Genomic DNA, 13616 nt, shown 5'->3' with positions numbered 1-13616 from the left:
CTGCTAAGGTGCTCTATTGTAATGGATTCCATTCCCCACCTGTACAAGTGATAATAAATGTGTTCTGCCCTTTGTACTTTGCTATCTGGGTTGCCTGTGTCTCATGTACAGCATGGGCAGAATATGCATAAGTAAACACAATTTGGTGTTTTTGTATGCATTATTTTAATGCATGTATCTGCTTGTCTCTTGTATAGTTTCTGTTGTAAAGTTTCATCAAATCTGCTGCCTCTTTGTTAGTGTCATGGCACACTGTGCCCACCTCCGTATACCATGGTTATCCCCTGCTGTTGGCTCCTCCTTTGACTTCTCATCTTTCTCAACTGGTGCCTGTAGTGCTGGGAACTGCAGGTCCTGCAAGGACCACTCTCCTGTAGCTGTTTCCAAAGTATAATGTTGTGTAATAAAGCACACACAGTAAGATGTTTTACACACATGGTAGAGTCAAACTGCTGTGCACCACTAAATTGATCCAGGCAGTGAAACCATGACTTCAGTTTCTTGTTTATGCATGGATGTAACGCTAGTCCATTTGGTTATGAAGATTTTTGACTGACATTATTATTAGTCATGGTTCTAGGCAATATCCAGCATCACCCATAAGACTGACCTATGGGAAGTCATGTCTCTCAAATAATTGATAGAAGTCACATGTGAGCCATATGTGGTAGTCATGGAAATTTCCTTGGTGGCCTACATACACATTGTAGATCGTGTCCTGTGCATTACAGACCACTTGATAGTTGATGATACCTTTTGTGGTTCACATACTGACTTCCTTGTTTACCAGGTAGGGTTTTTATTTTTAATATGGGTACAGCCCATGAACCCATTGCCACAGAGATGTGAGCTACAGTATAGAATTCCCACATGCTGTTTTTTCTCTCTTCTGGGGTACATGGAAACTGAACTCCCACATGCTGAGCAATGGCATTGAGGAACTGATGGAGTATTCTTGAGGCAGAAACCTGAGATACCCAAACTGTGTCCCCAGTGGGTCACTGAAAAGTCTGTGTAGCTAATAAAAATAAACATAATACCAAATATACCTTTGTAGCCACTGGGATGGATATGCCATGAATCCCAAGGTGCTGCAGATGAGACTGACACATCCACGATTTGCTGCATGGTGAGCCTGTCCAGATGGTGCCCATCCACTATGTCAGGGTCAAGGAGGGCAGGAAATGTTAATTGTGGTCAGAAGATCACTCACTTCCATAGGCGATGTCATACACCATGATCTGCAGCAGCTTGTATAAGAGCATCTTGCAGCTACAGATTTACAACAGCTGCAGCAACCACTGACATTGTTCAGTATTTTACACTGCTTGAACATGAGCATGTAACAAATAAAACACACAAAGTTTTCATCACCAAAGGTCCAGTTTGATAAACCACAAAAATCCAAATAAAACACACTGCACCACCAAGCTGATAGACAAAATAGTAGCTTCTTTAATAAAACAACAAAAACAGGTAAGCGCTTTCAGGTAAAACCCTTCATCAGACAATTAACAAGACATCAAGACCAGTATTTTAAAAAGCAACAGCATCCAATCGAATCTCAATAATGAATGCTCTGCAACTTCAGGGCAGGTTTGAGAGGTACAACACCATTCAAGCCAGGAGCCCTATCAGCCCTTAGCTCAATGATCCATTTAGCTTCATTGTATTCAGTCAGATTTACATTATCACCCCCCCCAGTGTTCAGCTTCACAACCTGCAACACCATAAAGTTAAATACATGTCCTTCATTGCTTTTAATATATTGACATAAAGTATTATGAACATCACCCAAACATATTGCTGAAAAATTATTTAAAATCCTGTCTTTTAACCAACAGATGGTCTTTCCTACATACGAGGAGCAGCATGACCTGCACTGAGCTAAGTAAACAACATTGTTAGTCTGGCAGTCAGAATAAGGAGTAAAATAATATCTAACACCAGTATTAGGATGGATAAAATAGTTTTGCCTCATAATGTAAGTACAGGCCATGCAATGTCTACATGGGAAGGTGCCCATACATGGATGGGGAGTTGTCAAATGAGACCTCATTGTCGTACTTTTGTCTCTACAGAGCATACCTCTCAGCTGTACTGAATTTCTCGGTATATACAGATTTTGAGGGCAAAATATTGGGTTGTCAAGAATTTCCGCATGGCCCCTTTAATTTCCGAATTTCCTGTTTTTTTTTAATTTTTTTACTCCTGACATCATCACGTGCAGGGCATGCGCAATGACGTCAGCTTCTACAGCCTGGTCTATGTGTGCACTGTGCACAGCACATCTTTCTTCCCCAGCTGAGCCAGGTAAAAAAATGTATATTTATTTCCTTAACAGATGAGACATTTATGTGGGCGGGAGAAATGTACATGATGTGCTTACTTGATTACTTGTTCTTCTCCTGCAGCTGGTTAGTAAATAAATGTGATTGCAGGCAGAAACAGCTTCTTTTCTTAACAGAGTAGCAGACGTTTATGTGGGCAGGAGAAACGTACATGTGCTCTGCCTCTTACTTGATTACTTATTTGGATGAAACAGAATACTTCTTTACTTATTAAGGACTGTCTGCAGGGCAGGAGTAACTTATTACTTTCACTGCAGCAAGCCTGGCTTAACTTACCAGGCGTGGGCAGGAGAAATGTACATGTATTTATTTACTTACTGGCTGTTTGTAGGAGAATGTGATTGCAGGCAGTTACATAGTAGCACCATCTTTATATTTATGTAGTGTGATGTGATTGCAGGCAGGAGGCTTTACTTAACAGCAGCTTCTTTTATGTGATTATTGCAGGCAGAAACAGTATATTTCCTTACTTAATGGCTGCAAGTTTTACTTAACACCAGGGCAGCTTCTTTTCTTAATGGATGTTTATGTGGGCGGGAGAAATGTACGTGTGCTTACTTGAACTTAACTTGATTACTTATTTGGGAGAAACAGCATATTTCCTTACTTAAGGACTGCAGGCTTAACTTATTGGACATGGGCAGGAAAAACGTACATGTATTTACTTACTTACCAGCTGCAGGAAAATGTGATTGCAGGCATTTAACAGAGCAGCTTCTTGTTTTATTTATACTAACAGCTATTTCTTTTATTTATATGACTGCAGGCAGGAGGCTTTACTTCTGTGTGTATTTATATTAACAGCAGCTTTGTGTGTGTGTGTGTGTGTGTGTGTGTGTGTGTGTGTGTGTGTGTGTGTGTGTGTGTGTGTGTGAATGCCCCATTTAGGTGTAACTGCTGGTTACAGTTACTCAGAAGCAAACCCTGTACCTTAGATATAAGGAGCAAGAGCCTAAATTCTCTACCCATACCACCACCACTTGTGATTCAAGGATTTAAAAATAGTTCTCAACTGTCCAAAGTTTTACAGAATGTCTAGAATGTTCGGCTCATACTTTTGGCCTGTTCCTCTTAAAATCTGTGGTTTTCTGGCAAATTAGTGAGAACTGAATTCACTAAATAATGATAGCCATTTAAGTTTCAGTCTTCCTATCTTTCAGGAAATGCATGGTAACACAAAACATTTTATTCTAGAAACTTTTCTAAGATTATACAAGCAATGTTTAAAATGTGTCTTTTGTTTTGGGATTTTGCCCCCCCCCCCAATAAATTTTGGCTTTTTCCAGATTTCTTGTGCTGCATAGTTCTTCGGGGGGGAGAGGAGTTTAGTGCTGCGTATGCCAAGCTGGTTTGTGTTTTTAGTAGCACAGCAGGTAGAATGCTTACTTGTGATGCAGAAGGCTGTGGGTTCTACTCCCACAGTATGTAGATGGATTGCTAATAGTGTATTGTGTTGTACTTTTAAAGGTGGTGGATGCTGCAGTCCTGAGAATGTCCTCTTTGGCGGAGATGCCTAGTAACTATGAACCTGTTATCAGTTTGTCATCCATTCTCTGTTGTAATATTACTAGCTTATCATTTTTTTAATGTAACATAGGCAATTTATTCCTCAAGGGCAACAGGCACTTTATCTGTAGATGAAGCAATGAAATATTAAGTTGTTTGACAGCAGCAACCTCAGATCTTTTTAAAGTGGAATTATTTAGATGACTTTTACTTCTGCAGAGATTGTGCATATTTACTGATACTGGTGGATTGTACACATTTGAGTAGACTTTTATGATGGAAATGTTCTGAATTAGGCAGTTTTGTCATTATTGGTTCATGCATTTTGTTTCATTGCTTACTGGAAAAATGTTCAAAACAATAAATTTAAAATATGTTCTAACAAGTGTGCTGTATTATACAAGGAATGTAATTTAATACAATCAGGAAGGTGTATCAAAGAAGTAGAACACATGTATGTTTCGTGTGTAAGGGGCCTGTGATTTGAAATCAGCCCAAAGGTAATCTTTATTCTTCACTGGCAAAATGCATTTTCTTTGAATGTGGGTTTCAATGATGTTTTAATGAATGTGACTTTCAAGGGCAGAGAAGTTTTAATGCTAAGTCTATTTTCATTGTGAGACCATATTGCTTTATCAGATGTCTATTCATGTTTGTGCTATAAAATGTAAAATACAAGTTTTAAATGAAATCCAAATAATCATAGTAGAAGTAAAGCAGTACACACATTACAGTGTTTATAGTAAATGGGGAGAAATAGCCAAGCAATGGGACATTCAAATGGCTGCACGGGGTAGGGCTTTGTATGGGGCCCCCATTCAACCATGATTTTTGTGAGGGGGGGGGCAGCAAACTCAAAGACAGCCCCAGGTAGCACAAACGCAAGCTACGCCATTAATCAGTAGGCATGGAGAATGGCCTTTGGAGGTCCTAGCAAACTGTAATATTCTTTTGCTAAGATTAGAATATTGCCTACTATTAAATGCCCTACTTTTACTACAAAACCCACATACTGCAAGTCACCAAAAACAAAAATCTAAGGTTCATCATCTTCTCCCTTCCCAGTGAACATCATTGCTACACATTTAAAAACAATGGTTACATTTACTACAGGGTCTGGGGCCATATTTTGGTTGTCTGTTCTTCAGTTTGTGCTTTGCACTTGAAAGTTGCTATCCCACAATTCCATTAAACTGAGCGGGGTTACATAATTATGTATGTACATTTTATGTTAATCAGAGTACATATTTGTACCTATTTCTCATGGCCTTTGTCCAGATTTTTGATGTTTCCAGGTTGAGAGATATGCTACAGAGTAAATCCTTCAAGTTGTTATTACGTCTAAAACTAAAAGGATTCACATGTACAATGTTTCTAAGTTTTTCATCAGTTAACAAAATGTTCCAGTTATTCTGTATTATCTGGCATACACCCCCCATATTATTACTGTACCTTAAAACCACACATGGCACATCTATTTCTGTGTCCCTGCCCATAGAGGCCTGTTGTTTCAGTGTAACATCTGAAAACCACGGTTTCACTTTTGTAGCTCTATCCCTCTTGCTGGCCTCAACAGCCAGCTGAATGGTCTTCTGATTATAGCCTCTGTTAACAAAATTAGTGACCAACTGATCAGATTCCTTGTTAAATTGCTCTTCTTCTGTATATAATCTGGATGCTTTATATGCCTGACCTTTTGCTACATTTTTAAATAAATGCGTAAGGTGCATGCTGTCAAAAGCTAAGTAATTATTTCTCCAGCAATTCTTCCTATACATGAAAGTCTGAATGGTACCATCGAACCTTCCCTTCAATCTCACATCCAAATAATCAACCCCAGAATCTGAACAGGCCATACTGAATCTTAAAAAAATCTGTTGTAGATTCTAGGTAGACATTAAATAAGTGTAGTTCACCCCATGTACCCCTACACAGAATAAACACGTCATCCACGAATCATACATAATAGCCCAAATGTGCCTTCCATGCATGCTCATGTTCAAAACTCACCTGAATATTTTGCTTCGACTTACAATGGAGAACAGCATTGTTTTATATTCAAGTTGCCATTACCAACAGAAGAAGGGTATAGTGATGGGGACATATTGTGCAAACTCATATGCTAACCTGGTTTTAGCATACTGGGAAATTGAGCTGATTTTTGAACATGAGCATGCATGGAAGGCACACTTGAGCTACTATGTAAGATTTGTGGATGACGTGTTTATTCTGTGGAGGAGTACACAGGATGAACTACACTTATTTAATGTCTATCTAGAATCTACAACAGACTTTTTAAGATTCAGTATGTCCTGTTCAGATTCTGAGATTGATTATTTGGATGTGCGATTGAAGAGAGGGTCCGATGATACCATTCAGACTTCCATGTATAGGAAGGATTGCTGGAGGAATAATTACTTAGCTTTTGACAGCATGCACCCTAAGCATTTATTTAAAAATGTAGTAAAAGGTCAGGCATATAGAGCATCCAGATTATGTACAGAAGAAGAGCAATTTAGCAAGGAATCTGATCAGTTGGTCACTAATTTTGTTAACACAGGCTATAATCAGAAGACCATTTAGCTGGCTGTTGAGGCCAAGAAGAGGGAAAGAGCTACAAAAGTGAAACCATGGTTTTCAGATGTTACACTGGCACAACAGGCCTCTAGGGGCAGGGGCACACAAACAGATGTGCCACGTGTGGTTTTAAGGTACAGTAATAACATAGGGGGTGTATGCCAGATAATACAGAATAACTGGAAAATGTTGTTAACTGATGAAAAACTTAGAAACATTGTACATGTGAATCCTTTTTTAGTTTTAGGCATAATAACAACTTGAAAGATTTACTCTGCAGAGACAAAAACATGACAATGAGGTCTCATATGACAACTCCCCATCAATGTATGGGCACTTTCTCATGTAGACATTGCAAGGCCTGTACTTACATTATGAGGCAAAACTATTTTATATATCTTGATACTGATGTTAGATATTCTTTCATTCATTATGCTGACTGCCAGACTAAGACTGTTATTTACTTAGCTCAATGCAGGTCATGCTGCTCCTTGTATGTAGGAAAGACCAACTGTTGGTTAAAAGACAGGATTTTAAAGCATTTTTCAACAATATGTTTGAGTGATGTTCATAATACTTTATGTCAACATATTAAAAGCAATGAAGGACATGTATTTAATTTTATGGTGTTGCAGGTTGTGAAGCTGCACACTAGGGGGCTGATATTGTAAATCTGGCTGAATACAATGAAGCTAAATGGATCCCTGCGCTAAAGGCTGATAGGGCTCCTGGCTTGAATGATGTTGTACCTCTCTAATCCACCCTGAAGAGGCGGAGTGTTCATTACTCAGATTCTGTTGGATGCTGTTTCTTTTTAAATTCTGGTCTTGATGTCTTGTTAACTGTCTGATGAAGGGTTTTACCTGAAAGCACTTACTTTTTTTGTTGTTTAATTAAAGAAGCTACTATTTTATCTATCAGCCTGGTGGTTCAGTGCTTTTTATTTGGAACATGAGCATGTAATCATGTACAAATCTAAGGTAGGCCCAACATTGTTGCATGATGTTTATTTCTGTATCACTTCACCATTTTTTTGCCTCATTATGGATTCGTTAGCACTTACTATGGTTGACCATGTTATTTTGGCTAACTGTATCATGTAGCTGTGTTTACTGAATAGCACACATCCTGCGAGTGACCTCTCATTGAATAATTTCACAAATTCTGTAATTTACAGAAACACAGTACTTACTAAATAATCTATAATTCAATATGATAGATGCATTTGTTGTATTTAAAAGGAATTGGCGCTCTTTTTGTATTGTCTGAGGAAGCTCTTGGTTTTGGCCAGGAGCGAAAACGTTCTTATCATTAAAAATACGTTTACTTTGCTTTGATTTGGAGTTTTGGCTTGCCTACTTCGTTTGTTTTTGCTGGTCTTTTTACCTGTTGGTTTCACTCAATATGATAGATGATTTGTGCCGGCAACCTATCATTGTAATAACATACCTGAAAAAGAAGGAACCATTATGCTGTTCTTTACAGAAATTGATATTAAAACAATACTTACTAAATAATGTATAATATGATATGATATGATATGATAAAATAATTGTGCCAGTAATGTTGTAATGAAACACTTGAGAAAGCAGGAAAACATGTACTATAGTATACAGAAATTAGTATCAAAGCCTCACTTAATATATACTTTGTAATTTAATATGATGGTTTAATCTCTACCAATAACAACCTGTTTTACTAAAACACTTGACAAAGCAGCAAAGTCTCTCCAGTGTACTTACAAAATATATAACGCACTACAGCCTAGTGACATCTCCAGGTATTCCTGTAGTAATATCCTACTGATGCCTTTAGGAGTGAAATATTGCATGTTTACAATTGCATTAATAATTCCAAAATGATGACCAGTTGGCATATTGGTTAAGTTCTTTACCTTCCTATGCACAAAGTTCAACCCTGATGTCTGACCAATGCCTGTTTGGTATTTGCATGATCTCCCTGTACCTCTGTGGGGTTCCTTCCACCTCTGAGAAACATGTTGAGTGTTTTTATCTCAGAACTCACCTATGAATGGAGCTGTGGGCAGCAGCACAGACTCTAGATGGTGCCCTATAGGAGGAAGAGTTTTATAGACCAACTGCTTTGGGCATCTACTGCAGTGCACAGTATCCTCAAGACAGGAAAACATGGATCACAGACTGCATGCCATGGCAGGGCTAGCCACTCCACTGTGTAAAAAATACGACTCTAGGTGATCTGGTAATGTTGACTAATGTTACTAAATGGGCATGGGTATTTGCTGGTGATAAGTGGGTTGAGGATATGGACTACTCTGACCCACGCCAGGGACCCATGCTAATGGTGGGAGGGATGTGTGTGTCCATATTGTTGAGAACATTCCTGCCATAAAGCCCAGCAGCCATGGGTCAATAAGCTACTGGCCAATTGGTGTTCAGTTGCCCAGCTTGGTTAACTTGGGATAGCTCTGTTGAGTGAAAGCTGAACATAATCAACCTGCCAAACATGAGCTAAGAATTCCCACACTAAATGCAAGTTCACTCACAGGACCAGGCTTGGAAGTGGATAACATGATGCTATGGAGGAGTCTGGACATTCGAGACAAGGTGGAAGGGCACTGCAGAAAAGACACTTGGCTTGGGATCCAGAGTCTACAACTCAGGAGGAAGACAGGCTTGAAATGGTGTTGGAAATGTGGTGAGGAGAGGTTTCAGAAGACAATGAGGGATGCCATCAGAATTAGTGACAGACTCAAGTGCAATAACAGGACAGTATTCATACATCTTAGCATATGCCACACTGCAGGGTTGTGATAGGGAATGAATTCAGATAGTGGTTGCAGGACCTAATAGATAAAGCAGGACAACAGAATTGGTGTTGATAATGAGGGAGCTAAATGCATGTATCAGGATAGAAAGAACAGGATATGTGGACTGCCTGAGTCCACATGGGTAGGGTAACAGGAATAAAGGAGAGGCCATTTTAGACTTCTGTCTGGCAAATGGCTTGATAGTAGCATAGCCAAAAAAGGGCACAGAAAAAGAAACAGTTACAAGATCACACACAAAAGTGGTCAACGTGCAACTCAGGTAGACTTCCTCCTAGTATGAAAAGGGCACTGGGGCAGAATCAGTGCTTACAAAGTCACCCCCAAAGAAACAATCAGCCAGCATAAACTATTGGTTGTAAGCAGTGATCAGAGAAGGCACTACAGTCAGCATAGACAAGGCTAAAGACCAGGAAGTTGACTGGAGAGAAATCACAACAGTTCAATGAATTACTCAGGGCTTCAGCACCTCAAGAACAAGAAGAAATAGGTGGAGCTGAAAAAGAATGGCAGTGCTTCAAAACAGCATGTGCAAGGGCTACAGAACAGATATGGGGTCGAGCCTGATATGGAAATACGGTACATAAGGAAAGATGATGGTTGAATGCACAGGGCCAGGAAGTCATCAAAAGAAAGGAGTGCAAGAAAAAGTGGAAGATAGAAAAGACAGACAAAGCTAGGAAAGAACACTGGTTAGCAAACAAAGAGGCTAAGAGAGTAATTGCAATAGCAAACAACAAGGCATCAAAGGCATTCTACCAACTTCTGGAAAGTAACTCAGTGGGTGTCACAAAGAAACTCTAACAGGTTGCAAGGCAAAGACGGAAAGATGAAGAAGATCAGACATCCTTCACAAGGGATGCCAGCAAAAACCTGCTCAACAATATACAGGATATCAAAGGCAGATGGAAGGAGTACTTCCAGCAGCTTCTGAATGAAGAAAACTGCACAGGAGCTGTACTGTCACAGACACAGCCTGCAGATGATTGCAGAGTAAGCATACTAGTGCCAATGTCCAAGAACAAAGGGGGCATTCAAAACTGTTGGCAGTATAGATGTATCACACTCCTATCATACTGCATGAAAGTTCTGGAGAGGATGATTGATAAATGGATACGCAGAGTAGTAGAAAGTAAGATGGGAAATGAGCAGTTCAGATTTAGATTAGGGTGCAACAAGACTGACTCAATGTTTGTAGTGAGACATGAGAAGAAGCTAGAAATGAAGAAAAAGTCCAACTGCGCATTCCTAGACTTGGAGAAAACATATGACAATCCCCGCTTCCCCTCCCCCCCCAAAAAAACTGCTTTGGGCAGTCTTGCAATGGTTCAACATCTCAGAAACACTGACAGAATTAGTGCAATCTTTGTGCAAGGACCCAACAGAGGGGTTCCCAGTGGGAGTGGGTGTGCATCAGGGTTCATCTCTGACTCCATTGTTGTTTATACTGGTGATGGACTACATTAGCAAACAGGTCAGAGAAGACAGATCAACAAAGTTGCTTTATGCAGATGATGTGGCATTATAGAGAGACTCTGAGCAAGAACTTCAGCAAAGGGTAGGGGAATGAAATGCAAAACTGAAGACACATGGGATGAAACTGAATACTGATAAGACAGTTGTAATGGCAGCAAATGGGGAAATCAGAAGGAGATGACAACTGAAAGAGAAGAGAAAATAGTGTAAAAGGTTAACAGCTTCAAGTATCTGGGAGGTTTGGTGGTGGAGGAGAAGGGAAGTCTGATTGAGGAGGTCAAAGCTAGAATCAGAGGGGCATCAGCCAACTGACACAGAGTGTCAGGTAGTATATGACAGAAGAATGCCAAAGAATCTGAAAAGTAAGGTGTCCTAAACAGTGGTGCAACCAGTACTACTCCGTGGTACAGAAACCTAGGAAGTAAAAGCAGAGCAGTTGAGGAAGCTTGAGGTGATGGAGATGAAATGCCTGAGACTGGTGGTAGGATGCACGCTGTGGGACAGATGAAGAAATGAGGACATAAGAGCAGACGCTTTAGTGGGTCCAGTTGCAGAAAAGATCAAAGAGAACAAATGACAGTGGTTCAGGCACGTGCAGAAAAGCATTAGACAATCTAGTAAAGAAGATTTGGGGCACACAAGAAGAAGGCAAGAGGAAACAAAGGCATCCAGCAAACAAGTGGATGGATTGTGTGAGAGAAGACCTGTGACAGTCAGACAAGAATGTTGAAGAAGTTAGGAGTGTAGCATTGAATAAGGAAAGATGGTAACAAGTTACACGACAACCCAACTCCATGTAGAAAATGGAAAAAAATGGGTTGATGATAAATTCGAAAACCATGCCACATACAATTAGAAAATTTCATTTTAAAACTTACATTTTCCATAAAAATAATTATATTTATATCCAACTTCTATCTAGAGCAGCTAAAGAGATATTGATTATTGTTTGCATTCTATTTATTTCTATTGTAATAATTTTCATATTTCCCTAAATATCTCAGAAATCAAGTAACACAGATAAGACTGACAGATAAGACTGCTTAGCTTCATGTGAAAGCTCATACGTGTATGAAGAAAATTTTGCTAACATATGTATATTGCTTTTATAGTTACTGAGTTATTATAAGTTGTTTATACTCATTATAAAAAATATAGTTAGTGTGTTTATTCCAGCATATAAAACCTAGTTTAAGACTTAGAATGAAATGGATGCAACCACTGATTACTTTGTAGTGAACAGTTTGCCATTTGAACTTGTCTAATAACACATATGGTTCTAGTTTGAATTGTGGTGCAGTAACTTATTTTTTAATAAGACTCAGTCCCCTCCCATTGGAAGTTAGAATACAAACTCAAAAGAGCTCTGATGGAGGGAGGGAAATAATATGATAGCGTGATCTGTTCCAATAACTTTATGTAATAATAAAATATCTGCTAAAACAGTAAAACACTTATCCTGTAGCTTAATAGTACTAGTATTAATGCAGTATGCGTGCATACTTTTACTTACTTTGGTAGTTGCCAGGCCTCCTGGAATTCTTTTTTATCTCCACCATATGCTTTGAAAACACCATCAGTCCAGTCTCCAACTATTCTAATGTGAACAGAGAAGTGATCTTCTTCTGGTGCAGAGGTCAAAGTAAAAGGGTGCCACTCTAATGAAGATACTTGTGGACATTGCATGGAAATATATTGTCCAACCTCCATCTTAAAACCCTTCTGTTTCATCTGTAACTCAATCACTTTTGAAGGATGTGTGACAACCTAGTGATGATATAAAGACACAGAGTTGCTATGATCAGCACATACAATGAGGTATCATGGAAATTGTTCTCATTCTTTTCTTTTACAAAATCTCAGGTGCATCAGTAGGTTCTATTCCCATCACAAGTCATCAGCTCCTAACTTACTCTCCAAACTGTAATCTTTGCTGTTAATATTTTCGCTAAAACAAGATATAGTTTCAGAAGTAACATTTTATAGGTTCATAGGTTCATAGGTAAGTACTAGGTTATCAGCCCAAGGGCCTATCTAAGCCTAGCCAACAAGGTTCCATAGCTTATGCCACCCAAGAAAGTTATTTTCCTGTGCCACTGACGAGCAGAGACACAGAGGTGATCCTGGGGTGTATTTCCTATTTCCCATCCACTCATCAAGATTTTTCTTGAAGAGTGCTAATGAAGAACTTTGCTTGACATAGATGGGTAGCTTGTTCCAGAGTATAGGAAGTCTCTTGGACAGGAATCTATCCCTCCAGCATGTCCTGTTTATTGTGGTGACAAGGTTTAGGTCCCTAAAGCATGTAGCTCAGAGGGACTGGGATTTCTTTAGGTGTAGCATGTCCAACAGCTCTGGGTTTGACATAGCTTTATATGTTAGGCAGAGATCACCTTGGAGTAGGTGATATGCTATGGAGTAAAGCTGGAGTTTTTTGAGGTGGTCAGTGTAGGGCATTTGTTTGAGGCCAGTAATCCTCTTTGTGAGGTACATCTGTGGCCTATCCAGCTGCTGCAGATGTCTTGTGAGTTACATTCCAAAAGGGACGCTGTACTATATAACGGGTCTAATGAGTGACGAGTAGAGGGGAACAATGACCTCCTTTTTCCTGGATGAGAACCCTTTTATGATGAGGTGTGCCACATAGAAGGACTTCCTGACTACTGTGGCGATGTGACTATCAAAGGAGAGACTACTCTCCACCTGGGTTCCAAGGTCTCTTATCTCTCATTCAGTGTTAAGTAGATTGCTGCCTATGTGGTAGTTCATGGGTACAGAGTTTTTACCAAAGGGGATGACACTGCACTTTTTGGCATTGAGCTTGAGGCCATGGCTCTGACACCAGCCATCTGTCTCAGTGAGGCCCTTCTGTAGGATGTCCACATCATTTGGGGACTTGA

General features: G+C 39.5%; 1 protein-coding gene across 1 annotated transcript in view; it reads right to left on the bottom strand.

The window, feature by feature from the left end:
* The window catches only part of LOC122802686 (cytochrome b-245 heavy chain), a 430240-nt gene that overhangs the window by 48909 nt on the left and 367715 nt on the right, over nucleotides 1-13616 (bottom strand). Inside the window, exon 9 of the mRNA XM_044072409.1 lies at nucleotides 12230-12483. Coding sequence (XP_043928344.1) covers nucleotides 12230-12483 — 254 coding nt within the window. The remainder of the gene's footprint in view (nucleotides 1-12229; nucleotides 12484-13616) is intronic.

Source organism: Protopterus annectens, chromosome 5.part0, assembly GCF_019279795.1.
Source record: "Protopterus annectens isolate FY-2018-M chromosome 5.part0, PAN1.0, whole genome shotgun sequence".
Taxonomy (NCBI): Eukaryota; Metazoa; Chordata; order Ceratodontiformes; family Protopteridae; genus Protopterus; species Protopterus annectens.
The sequence above is the reverse complement of the archived record's forward strand: the minus strand, read 5'-3'. Positions and strand labels throughout refer to the sequence as shown.